The sequence below is a fragment of the Lipotes vexillifer genome, unplaced genomic scaffold, assembly GCF_000442215.2.
Source record: "Lipotes vexillifer unplaced genomic scaffold, Lipotes_vexillifer_v1.1 scaffold520, whole genome shotgun sequence".
NCBI classification, from domain to species: Eukaryota; Metazoa; Chordata; class Mammalia; order Artiodactyla; family Lipotidae; genus Lipotes; species Lipotes vexillifer.
The window spans coordinates 543,723-556,209 of NW_006784004.1; the positions used below are offsets into that span (position 1 = coordinate 543,723).

At 36.1% G+C, this 12,487-nt stretch overlaps 1 protein-coding gene across 1 annotated transcript in view; it reads left to right on the forward strand.

The window, feature by feature from the left end:
* The window catches only part of HERC4 (HECT and RLD domain containing E3 ubiquitin protein ligase 4), a 130,533-nt gene that overhangs the window by 66,905 nt on the left and 51,141 nt on the right, over positions 1-12,487 (forward strand). Inside the window, 6 exon segments of the mRNA XM_007456472.1 lie at positions 7,695-7,771; positions 8,380-8,504; positions 9,985-10,044; positions 10,197-10,308; positions 10,844-11,033; positions 12,387-12,487. The exon segment at positions 12,387-12,487 is cut by the window's right edge and continues 75 nt beyond it. Coding sequence (XP_007456534.1) covers positions 7,695-7,771; positions 8,380-8,504; positions 9,985-10,044; positions 10,197-10,308; positions 10,844-11,033; positions 12,387-12,487 — 665 coding nt within the window.

The following is a 12,487-nucleotide window of genomic DNA, read 5'->3' on the forward strand; positions in this document are numbered from 1 at the left end:
ATATTTAAACATATGGAAAGCAAGGACATTGATGAATCTCCATAGACTTCTCATAAAACACTTTTTGAAATAATATTTTTGAAATTTTTATATTTACCATATAAATTAGAAATTTATATAGTAATTACATTTTTGAAATATCTTTATTAATTTAGAGAGGTGAAATATTTATATTAATTACTTTTACCATATAAATTTAACCTAGGGAAGGTTAAATGTCTTCTGATTTGACAACTCTTCCCATGCAACTCTTAGAATAGTAACACATCAAATAAACTTAATTATTTCTAGCATCTCTACTTATATGTTGAAAGGACAAATCATTGTGATTCTCCATAGCCTCTCTGGGAAATCTCAAAGATATTTTCACTAACACATAGAAGGTATTTTGGAAGTTTTATTTTCCTAAGTTTAGGATCTGATTCGGCGAAGTGTGTTAGTTTGCTAGGGCTGCCATAACAAAATACCACAGACTGGGTGGCTTAAACAGCAGAAATTTATTTTCTCACAGTTCCGGAAGCTAGAAGTCTAAGATCACTCTGTCAGCAGGTTTGGTTTCTTCTGAAGCCTTGGCTTGCAAATGGCTATCTTCTTGCTGTGTCCTCATGTGACCTTTTCTCTGTGTGTGTGTGCACGTTGCTGGTGTCTCTTCCTGTTCTTATAAGGACAGCAGGCATATTGGATTAGGGCCCCACCCTAACAGCCTCATTTTACCTTAATCACCTCTCTAAAGGTCCTATCTCCAAATACAGTCATATTCCGAGGTACTGAGGATTACAGCTTCAACATGAATTTGGGGGCGGGGGTGGACACAATTCAGCCCATAACAGGAAGACAAAAATCAAAAAAGTTGTGAGGGGAGATTGGAACACTTTATTAAAAGATGTAACCTTTGATGCTTGAGAAATAATACTTGGTTACCTATTTTACTGAAGTGACAAACATTTCAAAATAAATGTAAATGGTAATATGATTGAAAAGAACTTTAGCTTATTCATAAGTGAGGAGTCTTCTTTTTTTTCCACTTAAATAATGAAAAACAAAATCAACATCAAGTATAGAAAATTATTCTAGTAAAACAGAATTTTTGCTCTTTTGGCAGATTACACAAAAGTAAAAAAATAACATAGGTGAAGGCATGGGAGCACACCCTTCAAAATTGAGTGAACTTTGCTAAGATTTTAACATATTGTATAACTTATTTCAGAATCAAGTATAAACCAAGGAAAATAAAATTCACTTACCATGTTGTGTCTTCAGTTATGTTCTTCCATATTGTGGAACCAGCTGATAGTTGCTCAAGGACAGTGGTATTGTCTCATAGGGTTCATGAGGTCAGAATGACTTTCATGTTAGTACTGTTATCTGTGTTAACATGCAGTGCCTTTGTTCTTGTTCACTTTCAGATGAGTCTATGAGTATTTTTAAAATTTCTTTATTTTCAATTCTGATGTGGTATGTATTAGTGCTTTTAAGCCCTTTGGGGTCCTGAATAAGTCCTAAGAGTGTAAAGGGATTCAGAGATCATCAAAAAACTACTTCTTTTCCTTGTAAGTCAAAGGCACATACATAGTTGTATCTCTGTCCGTATTGCTCCTAAATAGAAGTACACTTTACAGAATTGTAAATAGCTCAAACCCATCATTTAGGTAGATAAGTTTCTGAAGAGTGCCCTAATCAAGACTCAGTAAATGGCGGGGTGGGGTGGGGTGGGGGTGGGGGAGGGTGCATGGGCAGGGGAGCCCATTTCAAAATTTTCTGTTTTTCCTGACAGTGTATTTTGTAGAGAATAAGGAGGTGAACTAGCCCTCCTAGATAAGACAACATATACTATAAAACTGTAAGTGCATGGGCGGGGAGCCCATTTCAAAATTTTCTGTTTTTCCTGACAGTGTATTTTGTAGAGAATAAGGAGGTGAACTAGCCCTCCTAGATAAGACAACATATACTATAAAACTGTAACAGTTAAATCAGATTATTGGTATACATATAAACTTTTTTGTGTGCTTTTTAATTTGTTATTTGGCTACGCTGGGTCTTCATTACTGCCCGCGGGCTTTCTCTAGTTGAGGTGAGTGGGGGCTACTCTTTGTTGTGGTGCGCGGGCTTCTCGTTGCGGTGGCTTCTTCTGTTGCGGAGCACGGGCTCTAGGTGCGCGGGCTTCAGTAGTTGTGGCATGTGGGCTCAGTAGTTGTGGCTCGCAGACTGTAGAGCACAGGCTCAGTAGTTGTGGTGCACGGGCTTAGTTGCTCTGTGGCATGTGGGATCTTCCCAGACCAGGAACCTGTGTCCCCTGCATTGGCAGGGGGATTCTTGACCACTGCACCACCAGGGAAGTCCCTAGACATTTAGATTATTATAGCTTAGTGGAAATCCGGGGGTGGGAGGGGAATCCATGTATTGTCATTATTGTTGGATTGGCCAGAAAGTTCGTTCGGGTTCCCGTAAGCTGGCTCTAGTAGCGCTTAGTTGTGTTTTACTTCATTTGAAACAATTTTGTTAGATTGTATTATGACAGCTGTCATATCAGTGTGCGTTAAAAAAAGACATCAAAATTGGTGAATTTTTGTGTAGCCATTTTAATACTGAAGATGGAAGAAAAAAAGTAACTTTTTTGGCATATTATGCTTTATTATTTCAAGAAGGGTAAAAATGCAACTGAAACACAAAGAAAAGATTTGTGCAGTATATGGAGAAGGTGCTGGGACTGATTGAACGTGTCAAAAGTGGTTTGTGAAGTTTTGTGCTAGAGATACCTTGCTGGACGATGCTCCACGGTCCTGTAGACTAGTTGAAGTTGATAGCGGTAAAATTGAGACATTAATTGAGAACAGTCAACGTTATACCATGCAGGAGATAGCCAACATACTCAAAATATCCAAATCAAGCATCAAAAATCATTTGCACCAGCTTGGTTATGTTAATCGCTTTGGTGTTTGGGTTCCACGTAAGTTAAGTGAAAAGAAACCTTCTTGACCGTATTTCTGCATGCAATTCTCTCCTTAAGCATGAAGAAAACATTCCATTTTTAAAACATTGTGATGGGTGATGAAAAATGGACACTGTACAATAATGTGGAACAGAAGAGATCGTGGGGCAAGCGAAATGAACCACCACCAACCACACCAAAGGCCAGTCTTCAAAGAAGGGGTGTTGTGTATATGGTGGGATTGGAAGGGAGTCCTCTATTATGAGCTCCTTCTGGAAAACCAAACGATTAATTCCAGCAAGTACTGCTCCCAATTAGACCAACTGAAAGCAGCACTTGACGAAAAGTGTCCGGAATTAGTCAACAGAAAACGCATAATCTTCCTTCAGGATAATGCACATGTTTCTTTGATGACCAGGCAAAAACTGTTACAGCTTGGCTGGGAAGTTCTGATTCATTCGCCGTATTCACCAGACATTGCACCTTCGGATTTCCATTTATTTCGGTCTTTACAAAATTCTTTTAATGGAAAATATTTCAATTCCCTGGAAGACTGTAAATGGCACCTGGAACAGTTCTTTGATCAAAAAGATAAAAGGTTTGGGAAGATGGAATTATGAAGTTGCCTGAAAAATGGCAGAAGGTAGTGGAACAAAATGGTGAATATGTTGTTAAATAAAGTTCTTGGTGAAAATGAAAAATGTGTCTCTTATTTTTACTTAGAAACTGAAGGAACTTTTTGGCCAACCCAATATATAGGTTTTGTTCAAACTCCAGTTGATTGGCAGTGGCTCTTGGAGTTATAGGAAGAACTATACGAAGTGGAAGTTATGAGAAGGACTTTGAGAACACTTTCGGGATGGAGGAGAGTGCCAAAGTTGTTTAGTGTAGCGTGTTATAGGTAGAAGAGGTGTAGTGTCTCTTCATAACTTTAAAATAGGTCATCACTAATATATGGAGAAGGGGAAAGAATTAACACCTGAAAATTGGGAGGAAGATGTCAGTTCAGACCCTAACCTAACAGTATAAACGAAAATAAATTATAGATGGATTAAAGTTAAATGTAAAAGAGTTCTTAAGACAAGAAAATAATTCTATAATTTGAGGATGGGAAAAACTTTTCTTACCATATGGCAGTTAAAGTCACCATTAAGAAAGAGAGCAACTTCCCTGGTGGTCCAGTGGCTAAGACTCCATGCTCCCAACGCAGGGAGCATGGTCAGGGAACTAGATCCCACATGCTGCAGCGAAGATCCTGCGTGCTGCAACTAAGACCCGATGCAGCCAAATAAATATTTTTTATAAAGAAACCCACTTCCTCTTTAAAAAAAAAAAAAAAGAATGAGATAAATACATTTGATTTAATGGAAAAAGAAACTTGTGAGTCAAAATTAAATAATTATTTAGAAAAAATGTTTGTAACGAATATAACCTGAGGTTAGTAGCATGAATATCCAAAGTGCTCATACATATTGGTGTGAAAAACAGTAAGACACCTAATAAATGAATAAGACAAACATTTAGACATGTAATAGATAAAGGAAGTTAACAGAAATTCCCATTGAGGAAATCCATGTTACTAAGAAACATGTAAATATTATAATCAAATAAATGCAAATTCAAAAAGCCAGACGATAGTAAATAAATGGAAAAGAACAGCATTAGTCTTTCCTATTGTAGGTTAATGAACTATGTGGTAGATAGGGGGAAGCTAATGGTCCAACCACAAGATGAGGAAGTAATATTAGTGTATCATTTTTCAACCCACAATGAATTAATGGTCTAAGCATTGGGCATCAATTGTTACTAACGTCACAAAAAGGAACCCAACTATACATTATGTGCTTACTGATGGAAGAACAGCCCCTTCCACCACCATGTAATAGTTTTGTCAAAATAATTGACTGATTGGGGCTTCCCTGGTGGTGCAGTGGTTGAGAATCTGCCTGCTAATGTAGGGGACACAGGTTCGAGCCCTGGTCTGGGAGGATCCCACATGCCGCAGAGTAGCTAGGCCCGTGAGCCACAACTACTGAGCCTGTGCTCCGCAACAAGAGAGGCCGCGATAGTAAGAGGCCCGTGCACTGCGATGAAGAGTGGCCCCCTCTTGCCACAACTAGAGAAAGGCCCTCACACAGAAATGAAGACCCAACACAGCAAAAATAAATTAATTAATAAACTCCTACCCCCAACATCTTCTTAAAAAAAATTGACTATCTAATTAAATCCTCTCTAGATCCAACTACCAATTTACAGGAAATACAGAAGACTGAGAGAAATGTTAGGAGAATCCTTGAGGATATAATCAGCAAAATCCAATCTGCAGGAAGCTGTGTAGGACAAATGACTAGGTTTCACAGATTTTTTTACAGTAGTAATTAAAAGGAAATTAAGGAAAATAATTTTTGGTGCCCTACTCACAGCCCCCAGAAACCCATTCATGTACTATAGATTAGTCATCATTTACTTGATGATTATTTAAAGAAGGCAGAATCACCTTTTAGAAACAAACGAATAACATTCTGCTCAATCTTTTGAGGAAGTGCATGACTTCATGTAGACTTGTGAGGATGATGTAGAGAAAAGATTTTAAGTTGAATGATTGGTTTATTTAATATTTTAGATTTACCCTTTTAATCTGTTCTTAAAAATTTTTGGCCATAGAGCAGTCTTGTTGTGGAAAATTTGGTCATATTAATGTTCTGATCTCTGAAGCTCTTATTATTAGTATTTTCTAAGCTAGATAATTTTTTATATTATATATTCATATGAAATATTTACTGAGTTCTTTTACAAATAAAACATTGTTCTTGGTAGTAGGGAATGATCAAGAAAATTAAGATGTGGTCCCTTCCTTAAGAATTTATAATTCTGTAGCAGTGGTGGTCACAAATAATACAAGGTGAAGAACTAGTAAACTGGACTTCCCTGGTGGCGCAGTGGTTAAGAATCCACCTGCCAATGCAGGGGACACGGGTTCAAGCCCTGGTCCGGGAAGATCCCACATGCTGCGGAGCATCTAAGCCCGTGCACCACAACTGCTGAGCCCGTGCTCTATAGAGTCCGCAAGCCACAACTGCTGAGCCTGTGTGCCACAACTACTGAAGCCTGCGCACCTAGAGCCTGTGTTCCACTGCAATGAGAAGCCTGCGCACCGCAGTGAAGAGTAGCCCCTGCTCCCCGCAACTAGAGAAAGCCCATGCACAGCAACGAAGACCCAACGCAGCCAAAAATAAATAAATTAAATTAATTTATTAAAAAGAAAATTAGTCAACTAAAGAGTGGGGGGTCAGCAGTAGGTACACAGAAATGGATTATATTTGGAAATAACTAGCCTCAGTTACATTGTGGAGCTGTGGTGTTTTGGTATGTGATACTTCTAAATACTAGGCTAGCGGTATTTTTGATAATAGATACTCTTTCCATTTTGAGGTACAGGAGAGGAGAAAAAGGAAGAGGCTTTGAATGTCTTTTTAAAAAGGCACTTTATTGAAACGAAATTGAGTTATTTGTAGTGAGGTGGATGGACCTAGAGTCTGTCATACAGAGTGAAGTAAGTCAGAAAGAGAAAAACAAATACCGTATGCTAACATATATGGAATCTAAAAAAAAAAAAAAGGTTCTGATGAACCTAGGGGCAGGACAGGAATAAAGTCGCAGACGTAGAGAATGGACTTGAGCACACAGGGAGGGGGAAGGGTAAGCTGGGACGAAGTGAGAGAGTGGCATTGACATATATACACTACCAAATGTAAAATAGATACCTAGCGGGAAGCAGCTGCATCTCACGGGGCGATCAGCTCCATGCTTTGTGACCACCTAGAGGGGTGGGATAGGGAAGGGTGGGAGGGAGATGCAAGTGGGAGAGGATATGGGGATATATGTATACATATAGCTGATTCACTTTCTGTGATATGGATATGGGGATATATGTATACATATAGCTGATTCACTTTCTGTGTTAGCAGAAACTAACACAACATTGTAAAGCAATTATACTGCAATAAAGATGTTAAAAAAACAAACTTTTAAAGAAAAATAAACACAACAATAAAACACAAAACTTGAAAAAAAGGCACTTTATTGTTCCTTCTTTACTTCTACTAAATTTGCGTATTAACTTTTATGTTTTTGGACCTGATTTGGGTGTTACTGATAAATAGTTGTTAACAAAGAGCTATGTGTGTCATCTTACTTTTGTACAGCTATATTGAAAGAGAAAATAATTTTACATTATGAATTTTGCATTACTCAGGAAGATTTTTTTTTTTTTTGTCTGTACCCTGCAAGGCTTATGGGATCTTAGTTGCCCAACCAGGGATTGAACCCAGGCCACAAGCAGTGAAAACGCCAAGTCCTAACCACTGGACCACCAGGGAATTCTCCAAAATGAATATTCTTAATTTTTATTTTCTTCTGAGCTATCTTCTATACCTTTCATTCAGTTTTTACACCATCTTCAGTTTAAAATATATTGAGATAATAAAGATCTAGACTAGAAAATGCCATTTTTTGGTGAGCAGGTCGAAAGAAAGACTTGTAAAACTTATCAAATGCTTGTTGTGCTTGTGGGATCATTAACATTTGTCACTTGGTCAGTCTCGTCTCCATAGCAGTCAGACCATTCTCAGTCATTTTGTATCACTGAGCCCATGATTGGGAGGTCTCATTAAGTTAGATGATTAAGAGAAAATCCAGTAGCATATTTGATGCTCTGAAAAATGCATATAAATCTTGAATGGTTTATATTTTATTTTTATTACAGATTCTGAAGAATATTTCTGTGTAAAAAGAATTTTCTCAGGTGGAGATCAAAGCTTTTCACATTACTCTAATCCCCAGGTAATAGTAATCATATAAATAATTATTAAGCTCAGATAATTTAGAAGTTGTTTTTAAACCCATATTAATGTTCTTTATATGTTACAAAGTAATTGCCTTAATTTTTTTTTCCTCAAGTCTACAAAATTTTTCAGATCTATTTGATAAGTTGTTTTTTTTTTAATTTATTTATTTATTTATTTTTGGCTGCTTTGGGTCTTTGTTGCTGCACACGGGCTTTCTCTAGTTGCAGCGAGTGGGCCTACTCTTCATTGTGGTGCACAGGCTTCTCATTGCGGTGGCTTCTCTTTGTTGCAGAGCATGGGCTCTAGGTGCATGGGCTTCAATAGTTGTGGCTCGTGGTATCTAGAGCACAGTCTCAGTAGTTGTGGTACACGGGCTTAGTTGCTCCGCAGCATGTGGGATCTTTCTGGACCAGGGCTCGAGACTGTGTGCCCTGCATTGGCAGGCGGATTCCTAACCTCTGCGCCACCAGGGAAGTCCCCATTTGATAAGTTTTTGTTCCAGGTGTTTAGTAGAGATTAACTTCCAAATACATAGTGGAGGCGTGTCTTGGTTTATATATAATATCTCTTCCCTCTGACTCATCTGCTTATTTTAAAATTTAGAACTGTGGGCCACCAGATGACTTTAGATATCCTGATCCTTCGAAGCAGATCTGGACTGTGAATGAAGCTCTAATTCAAAAATGGCTGAGCTACCCCTCTGGAAGATTTCCTGTAGAGATAGCCAAGTAAGAAAAATATTTTATCTACACAAAGTCTCTTAACTCCATGGTAGAGGAACCTGTACTTAGGAGTTTTTATTTAAATAAATATTTCATTAAATATCATTTACAGAATGGTTTATATACAAAAGTTTAATTGTCTAGAATTTCTGTAATAGTGGATATTTTAGGAGATCTCATGTAGATGTGTATAAGTTACAGTTCTTTCATATACATAATGATATATTAAATGATAACTTAAAATATTAAATATAGCCACTTTAGGATTGGGTTTGCAAAAATGTTCCTTCTAGCTTCATAGTGGTCACTGTCTTTTAACTTCTGTATTCCATGGAAGAGTTGAGTATTTCTTCTTTCTTGAATATTTTTCTTGAAGATGGACTTGTTTAGTACTTAAAGTTTTTGTTGTTATTGTTGAAGGTGGTGTAGGTATTTGGGATGAGGGGCTATTTTTTAATTCTAAATTACTTTCCCAAACTAAAATTTTTCTTAAAAGCCTGAAGTGTAGTCTTCAGAAAAATAACATTCCAGATTAGATTTACCATCATGTGGAATTAAGAAAGTTAAATGTGCATGTTTATATAAAAATTTTTTTTAGGAACATCAGATTTATTTGATGAATCAGAGGACGGTAGTAATGTTTGAGAGAGTAATAAAGAGATAAACAATAATACCTTTATCAAGATTTACTTCATCTTTAGTAATTTATAGAATTCTGATTTATTTTGAATGTTGGTTGGAGGAATGCTCTGTAGCATTAAATACTACATTTTATTTTTTATTAAGTAATACAGGTGATGTAGATTTTATCCACATAAAAAATAAATAAATAAAAGGTGATTTTATTTTTTATTAAAAAATAAAGGGGATGAATGGATAAAGAAGATGTGGCACTATATACAATGGAATATTACTCAGCCATAAAAAGGAACAAAATCGAGTTATTTGTAGTGAGGTGGATAGACCTAAAGTCTGTCATACAGAGTGAAGTAAGTCAGAAAGAGAAAAACAAATACCGTATGCTAATTGTATATACGCGGAATCTAAAAAATAAAATAAAATAAAGGGTACGGATAAACCTAGTTGCAGGGTAGGAATAAAGAGGTAGACATACAGAATGGACTTGAGGACATGGGGTGGGAGGGGGAAGCTGGGGTGAAGTGAGAGTAGCATTGACATATATACACTACCGAATGTAAAATAGTTGGCTGGTGGGAAGCAGCAGCAGCATAGCACAGGGAGATCGGCTTGGCGCTTTGTGATGACCTAGAGGGGTGGAATAGGGAGGATGGGAGGGAGGCTTAAGAGGGAGGGGTTATGGGGACATGTGTATGCATATGGCTGATTCGCTTTCTTCTGCAACAGAAACTAACACAGTATTGTGAAGCAATTATACTCCAGTTAAGATCTATTAAAAAAAAAACACCAAAGGTGAACAATTAAATTTCTCATTTTGTGATTTTGGGATTTTTAAATTTCTTTTTAGTGAAATAGATGGAACGTTTTCTTCGTCTGGTTGTCTAAATGGAAGTTTTTTAGCTGTTAGGTGAGTGACGATTCTTTGGTATACCGAATTTTTCAAATTTATTATATTAAATAATGTCATATTAAAAAGAAGTGAAAAAAATTTAAAGTTGCATTTTATTATTTTCTCTCTCTCTCTCTCTCTCTCTCTCTCTCTCTCTCTTTTTTAAATAGCAATGATGATCACTATAGAACGGGCACCAGATTTTCAGGGGTTGATATGAATGCTGCTAGGCTTTTATTCCACAAACTTATACAATCTGATCATCCTCAGATATCTCAGCAGGTTTGTTTTTAAAGTATTTTATATTTGTATTATGTAGCCTGTTGAGTTTTTTATTCCATGTTTTTTTATATGTTTGTGACCTAATTAACTTTACAGTTTCATACACTTTATTGAGATGTCTGTATAATTTTATTTAATATACTAATATAAGAATTAAAATAGGGTATTATTTTAAACTGTTTGTAATTTAGCTGTCAAATATCTGTAAATCTTTCCAGATGTTCAGAGCAGACTATTAATTACTTAACATTACCATGTTGGTTAAGTCTGTATAACTATAGATGTAGAGTTTAAATTGAGATATAAATAAAAATTTTGTATGCAAGATTTTTAAAATTCTCTTAGCACTGCTTAGGCATTAATTTTCATTGTGCTCCAAAGTACATTCACTGATTCATTGTAAGATGGTTTCTTTTTCTTTTTTTTCCCTTCACTATTTCATGTTTGCTATAGTATAAGGTTTTCTTTTTCTTTCTTTTTTTGGAATATGCATTCATTTAAAATGAAGTAGGCTTTACTTTTTGTCAAAATATAGGTGGCAGCTAGCTTGGAAAAGAATCTTATTCCTAAACTGACTAGCTCCTTACCTGATGTTGAAGCATTGAGATTTTATCTTACTCTACCAGAATGTCCCCTGATGAGTGATTCCAACAATTTCACCACAATAGCAATTCCCTTTGGTACAGCTCTTGTGAACCTAGAAAAGGCACCACTGAAAGTACTTGGTAAGAATTTTAATACTTTTTTTTTTTTTACAACCTTTTCTCTTTAAATGAAAATGCTCATAACTTCCTTGCTGTTTGAAATTTTGCTACCCTGCTTATTTTGACATTGTCTTAAGGTGAGATAAACCTGTTTTTCAGTTTGTTGCTTTTTGCTAGTCATCTGATGCTAGTTGTTAGACTTGGAGGCAAAGCATGTTAAATATTAAAATTTTAATCAAGCACAACAGCAGAGACAGTATCAGGAAAGATAAAAACTGTTTTTCGTATTCCCCTTCCTCATCCCCTCCAGAGTGATCTTATTGTTAAAGACGTAAAGGAGGAGGAACAATTAAAACTGAACAAACATGGGTATTAAATCCTCCTTGAACTTTATTAACCCTTTGTCTTGTATTTCCCTCACTTGCTAATTTTCTGATGTCTCTGTATGTAGGTGAGATTCCACTGTTTATTTGACCTTATTCCTCTGGGTTTTTGGCCTAAACTTTCCTCACTTTAATTTTTCTAATTGTATACATTTCATCTCTGTCTGCTGACCATTATAGTTTGCCTGCTACATTTAGTAGCAGTGCTTTCCTTCTTAATAGTATTTGTTAGGTATGTGAATCTGAGATACATAAGAGTAATAAAATCAGTACAAGAAGTTTTAGGCTGAGGGTGAGCAGAGGAAGCAACAAGCAAAGGGTAGAATTCTGGAATCTGAGGGAATTAGCTAGTGGTTAGAAGAGTGAAGCAGGGACTCAAAAGCATATTGATTCCATGTTGTCAGAAGTTTTTGTATTCCCTTCTGTGTGCTGCATAAGATTGTCATATTTGTAGTTAATAGCTACAAATAGTGAACATAGGGAAGGACAGACATGGTATACTTTACATTGTTCAGTTTCTGTATTTGATTTTCAGGAGTACCTTGCATTTTTAGGATGGTGCTTCACAATATTTCAACTTTATGTTAAAGTTGAAAGATAAAAGTTGGAGAGATCTTTAAATATTGGAGCAATACAGTTTTAAAAGTGTTTTGTTTAAAAATTAAAATCCTAATTTCCAAAGCACTTTTTAACAAGTGGTTTTAGTACTAGGTATTAAGTTTTTAATGTAGCTTAGGAAACCAAGAATGTAAATTCAATAGACCTTTCTAACTTTATTTTTGCTTTTGAGGGCTTTTAGAACCATATTCTTTAACTTGAGGGTGGGGTGGTATCTATAAACCCTAGAAATGTTACGTAAAATACCATATTATGTGTATCTTCCTGAGGTTTTCAAAGGGTTAAGAGCCACTGCTTTCGAAAAAAAGTCAGTATGATTTTGAAAATTGTGACTTTTTAAATTTTATTTTGTGTGTTCACCCTTTAATAACAGAAAACTGGTGGTCAGTACTTGAACCTCCACTATTCCTCAAGATTGTAGAACTTTTTAAGGAGGTTGTGGTACATCTTTTGAAACTCTACAAGATCGGCATT